This window comes from Gadus morhua, chromosome 16 (assembly GCF_902167405.1).
Source record: "Gadus morhua chromosome 16, gadMor3.0, whole genome shotgun sequence".
In the NCBI taxonomy this organism is placed as follows: Eukaryota; Metazoa; Chordata; class Actinopteri; order Gadiformes; family Gadidae; genus Gadus; species Gadus morhua.
Window position 1 is genome coordinate 33,242,022 of NC_044063.1, and position 6,203 is coordinate 33,248,224.

General features: G+C 42.9%; 1 protein-coding gene across 3 annotated transcripts in view; it reads right to left on the reverse strand.

Annotated features, from left to right (window-relative positions):
• prkag3b (protein kinase, AMP-activated, gamma 3b non-catalytic subunit) overlaps nucleotides 1-2,026 on the reverse strand; it is a 38,654-nt gene extending 36,628 nt beyond the window's left edge. The window contains exon 1 of one of the 3 annotated variants that reach the window (XM_030381986.1): nucleotides 1,589-2,026. In XM_030381986.1, the coding sequence (XP_030237846.1) occupies nucleotides 1,589-1,606 (18 nt within the window). In that variant the 5' untranslated portion in view covers nucleotides 1,607-2,026. Of the gene's footprint in view, nucleotides 1-1,577 lie in introns of all 3 variants that reach the window. The other 2 variants (XM_030381985.1, XM_030381987.1) reach the window with 2 other exon arrangements.
• Nucleotides 2,027-6,203: the final 4,177 nt, after the last annotated feature.

Consider the following 6,203-nt stretch of genomic DNA (forward strand, 5'->3'; position numbering starts at 1 on the left):
GTACATCACATGTACATTACAAATATAGCTAACTCCTACCCTAGCCTGATGAGCACATCACATGGCAGTCACATTACAATATAGTCAACTTTTAACACATAACACAAACATGATAATATAGTCAGGTCAAGGCCAGAGCCAAGGCCCCATTTCCCAAGCAGGCAAATGGTAGACACTCAGACAATGCACCAGTCATCCTCAAGAACGTGAGAGCCACATTAAATTATCACACAGGAGACACTTCGGGGGGGCGCTCCCCCGTTTTAATTTATCACACAGGAGACATTTCGAAGCTCTCCCAGGGCCTGGGAGCCAAGGCCAAGCAAAAACACACAGAACCACACACACCTCAAACGCACACACCTCATCGAGAGGAGGATACAGCATAAAACTGTATCACACAGGGACTCTGGATCTTCTATTGAAGCAGACCTTCCACGGAGGCGAAGCTCTGGACGAACCATCAGCGCTGATTAGGGACTTAGACATATTCGATTTCTCACGCTTTATGACTCTGTATAACCGTTGCCACTTTACTTGATAAATCCAAGGTCCTCTTGCCGACAGACTTTATTACCTCTCCGTCTCATTTCATCTGGTCCAGTAACTAGACAGACCGTTTTTCCCCTCAGTGTGTGTGTGTGTGTGTGTGTGTGTGTGTGTGCGCGCCAGCCTGGGTTAGCCCAGCCGAATCTGCAAGCGATCTAATGTCGCTCTGCAGATCAGGCTGGCCCCAAAGCTGTTTTGGCAGATTCAAGTAAAAGTAAAGCTTTGTTTATGATACTGCGTAAAATGCTCTCCGTAGCCACTCAGAACGATGGAGACCGCGGTCATTGGTCAGCTAATGTCTCATTCCCGTTGGCCCTAGTGTTCCAGCGGTGAAATGCAATACCACAATGAAAACTGCAACGCAGAACTTTGAAAGGCTCACAAATCCGTTGAAGCGTCTGCCTGGTCATGGAGTTGGACACACAGAGTACTGTAACGGAACCCTAAGAGTTACATGCATATCCAAATTGACTCTTTGCTCCTTTAAGGCATCCTGTGGAGTGGTATCTGTAAGGTCAGATATTTAATAATGTTCTGCAAGATGCAATAATAATGCTCGATTTGATCGTTTTTCTCTAGAAATTTAAAATAAAATAAAGTGATACCTCAGTTATTATATTATTGGCTCAGGTATTACATTTCTGAAGGATTTCAATACAAGGCCAATCAAGTAATAACCAGCCAATAATGTAATAAGTTATTCGATTATTGGCAAAAATGTATTACGTTATTGGCAAATTATTAGGTTATTGGCTTCATTACGTTAAAATTATTACGTTATTGGCCGTTATTACGTTATTGGTTGATACAAGGTGTATTCTGATACAGGTGTATGTATACCTGCAGGGCTCCACATTTAAGGTGAAGATTCTATTCAATGTTCACCATGGTCCAGAATCTCTGAGATGTTTCAGGTGTGGCTCCTTTTCTCCTTCTTTAGTCTATCGTTAAACCCTTTGGTTTGAACACGCTCTCTCTCACGTACAACACACATAGACACACAACTCTCTCCCACAAGGGCAGTGTACCTGGGTCTTACCTCAGCAAAGGGCTCCATGGCTGGGCAGAGAGGAGCAGGATAGCGGGGGGTCTGGGGTCCTCTGGAGGCCAGGCGGGCAAGGAGAGAGAGATCCCAAGTGTCCTGGACTGTGGGGGTTGTTTTACGATTGTGGTCAATACACCACTGAGAGTCTAAGCACGATCCAGTGCTAAAAGTAGGGCCAGAGAGTATCCACAGAGAGAAAGAGAGTGCTAAAGTAACCGGAGAGAGAGAGAGAGCGCTAAAGTAACCGGAGAGAGAGAGAGAGAGAGAGAGAGAGCGCTAAAGTAACCGGAGAGAGAGCGAGAGAGCGAGAGATTAAGTATTCACACAGAGAGGGGAACTCACTCTATGCCTTTAAGTTATTTAATGTACATATTGACATTCACACACACCACACGTACACACTAACAAATACTCAGCATACCCAGCTAGCTCTAGCTAGCATTTTGAAGCTAGCTGTGGTAACTGGTTATTAATAGCTTGTTCTTGGACGTGTCAAACTTCTAGAATATCTTCGCTTCCACGGTCCATAAATAGACCACCAGGCCATGGCCTGTGTTAGGATCCCTGGGCCCCGGATCAAACCTCCCGATTGGCACCAAAACACTTGCCCCTCTGAACAATATAGACCGTGGCTCTGCAGGTAAGTTGGGAATCTGGCATAATTTACTTTACAGTATAAGCCTCAGGAGGCTGTCCAAAACATACATGGAGGCTTATATCCACTGGAGTTTACAGTCTAAAAGGCCTTCCAGACTCTGGATGAATTCCGGAGAATCAGGTCCGGAGATGATCGGGAGTTAACCTTTCACACATGCAACACATGGATAATAAGATAAGATGATCAGACGTGTTCACACATAATGGAGATACTCCTTATTCTCCCTGCTTCACGTCAATCGCATGATAGAAACTAGATAGTGTTGAGTGTGGGGATGATGGCTGGTTTCAGCAGCCTCATGTGGCGGGGTCTGATTGGACTCTGGGGCTGGGTGAATGAATGAATGAATGAATACTTTATTCCGGACTCGAAGTTCCATTTACAAGACAAGAATACAAATTACATGACAATACAAATACAAGGTCACACAGATTAAAATACATATAAGCATCGATTCCAATGTTTCCACAACCCAGAGGAGTACCTTGTATCACTCTGTTTAGTGTCAGTGAGTGCAATTATTAGATTGTTTTTTGACTCTAGAAGTCGACACATAAATTTGTACATAAAATTCCTTAACACAGCATGAAAGGTGGGGACATTACTAGTCACAAACAAAGAGCTAGCACTTGTCCATCTTGGAAGCTTAAGGAGGACCCTAAACGCATCATTATACGCTACCTGTAGTTTCTTCAATTTTGCTGTTCTATATTTACACCAGAGCTGAGCTGTGTAAAATGGAGTACAGTAGGCTCTGAAAAGACTTACTTTAACATCTTCTGTGCACATATGGAATTTGCGTGCCAACATATTGGCCTGTGCATAAAGATTACAGCACTGGCGCTGGACATCATCATCATCACACAGATCATCAGTGATGATGTGACCTAAATGCCTTACCTTCTTAACCACCTCTAGAGTACGATCAGACAGTAAGAATAAAGGAAACTTTTGATTCTGATCCTCCTTAGTTTTAGCAATCATAATAACGCTCTTCTTAGGATTGAACTTAATGTCATATTGCACTCCGTAGCTAGAGCACACTTTAAGCAGTTGCTGTAGCCCAGCACTATATGGAGACATGAATCATCAGCGTATATGAGGTGGTTGATAAGACTCTCTCCCACCATACATCCAGTCTTACACTCTTTAAGCTTCCAAGTTTACTTTTAAAACCAAACTGGTTGTCAGTGGTTCCCACATACTCACTAAGCCTATCTAAAATAATTATTTCTAAAACTTTAGACAATATGCTAGCCAGAGCAATTGGCCTGTAGTTTTCTATGCTAGAGATTTTCCCAGTTTTGACTTTGATCACAGGCACTAACAATACAGACAACATAGAGTCAGGAAGTATGCCATGCATTAACAAACCAGTAAAACACATAGCAAGCAAGACAGGTATTCTACCACAAGCATGTTTTAGATGTTCTGCTGTTCTCTGGTCGAGACCACATGCTTTGTTCATAGTCAGCTTCTCAATGGCATAGCACACCTCATCAGGTCTAATAATCACCCTATCATTAATAAGAACTTTTCCAGCATTAAATTCCCCACTCTTAACACAATTAAAAATGTCACTATAATTTTTTCTCCAAAGTTCTGCAATATTTTCAGATCCAGTGATCCCAGCAATACTAGACGGCAAGGGCACCTTACTGTTATGAATAACCTTAACTTCTTTCCAGAAATCATTGGCATTATTCTGCTGAAGCTTTTTGGCCATGGAGTTAGCCCTCATAGCCTGCTCATTTCTTTTAATTAAAGCGTACAGCATACTTGAATCTTGCATTTGCCTGTTTCTTACGCTCACATTCAGGCCCATGTCTAGCTTTCCCTGATAACACCCAGGTTTTAAAAGCTTCTTTGGCCTCTGCATGGAGTTCAGACACATATTCATTCCATCCTGGTCTGACGTTATGTTGTTTACAGCTATTATTGCAAAAAAGCTTACCACTACGGATAAGACAGTTTACAATCTTCTCACATATTATACACAGATCTTTACTATGATTCTGGTTCTTACAGTTAATGTTATCACATTGGAAAGCATCATATGGGATATCAACATAACTTAAACCCTTATCAGTCAATGACTTGTAATGCCAGAGGTCCTTTTCTGTCATTCTTGCCCAATTTAGTTTCCCTATTGGTTCATGTTTATCATAGCTGGACAATTCAGGTAAACTTTCAACATTTAACATCAATGAGACAGGTATGTGATCAGTTGTAGCCATCCCATACATTATCTCAATTTTCTCGAGACAGTCATGAGCATCATCTGTACATACACAGTGATCCAGCCAGGATGTTGTATGCCATGCTTCACTTATATATGTGTAGCTATCTACAGGCTACAGAGAACAAGCTTGCTGTCTTCACAAAACTGCACTAAGTGTTGGCCAAACAGAGATTTGTTGTCGGAGATATCAGCATTCATGTCTCCTACAAGAAATATACATGTACATGCATTTTCTTTAATAAATAAACTTATAAAACCAAGCCTGTTAATATATTCATCCTCATTTTTGTAGCACTCATATGGAGTATAAACGTTTAAAATAACAAAAGCTTTGCCATTATGTACAACTTTGATGGCAATACCCCAGTCAACCTCAAGCCTAATCACACTGATCAGTGGGTCGTATTTCTTATGCCAAAGTATGGCCACTCCCCCAGGGATTCTGCCCCGCAGTATTACAGTGCTTAGATCTGTGGTGGACTCCCCTGCCCCATGGAAATCACTATTAACAGTGTTCAGTTGATCTAGGTCTTGTTTCGCTAAAAATGTTTCTTGCATGCACAAGATGTCTGTATTCTCCAAGAGCTTGTCAATTACAATTCGCTGCGCTTTGTCCCCTGCCCCATGTCCGAGGCGCAGGCCACGAGAGTTATATGACACAACTCTAATACCAGTCATAGGAGACACAGACATATCTACATTACAGTCTCGTTCACAGACACCATATTCCTTGCATGATTACCCACTGGACCTGCGGCAACCCTGGGTTTGCGCACCTCAAAGAAGCGCCTCACAAAAGTCCCTTCAGGCCACAGCTGGGGCTCGTACATTTCACCCACCTCTCTGCATACGGCGGTTATTTTGAATGAGCTGCTGTACAGTGAGGCTGCTGTTGCACATTGAGTAATCATGTGCACAGGTTGAACCAACCACCACACTCAGCAAGAGTTTTTCTGGTTGGCAACATGGATTACCAGGCCATGCATCATTATCTACAAATCCTGCAACATTTTCCACGTCACCACCCTGTGTCCTTTGCCTGGAGGAGCCCAATATACAGGGATGCAAACACATGTAAAAAAAGAGAGCTACCCGAAGTCGGAAAAAATATGACGGCATGATATCCTATTATCATGAGAAGGCCTATGCTCTATGCTATATGCCTAGAAAGATAAAAAAATATATTAGTTACTCGGTTAAAGTGACTTTTTAAAGATCCCATGCCATGCTATTTATGGATGCTTTAATAAAGGTATTAGTGGGCTACAAACACAGTATTCAAAGACGTCCCCGAAATTCAGCCGTGGTGCAGAGTTACAGCCACTCCAAACCAGTCGCACATTGAGCTTCCCCCAAACGCGCTGTTTCGGTGGGCGTGTCAAGGCAGGTCAAGGAGGGGGGTGGGGGTGTGGCCCTGAGCAGCTTGTAGCCACAGTACAATGCGCTCTGGTTACGGTGGGCGTGTCAAGGCAGGTCAAGGAGGGGGGTGGGGGTGTGGCCCTGAGCAGCTTGTAGCCACAGTACCATGCGCTCGCCGCTCTGTTGACGGTGGATGTATCGCAATGGCTCGTAGAAACCCATATTATACATAGATATCTATATAATATAATATAATATATGATGTATATTATCACCTGGCCCTGCATGCGCTCTGTTTACGGTGGATGTATCGCAATGGCTCTTATAAACCCATATTATACATAGATATC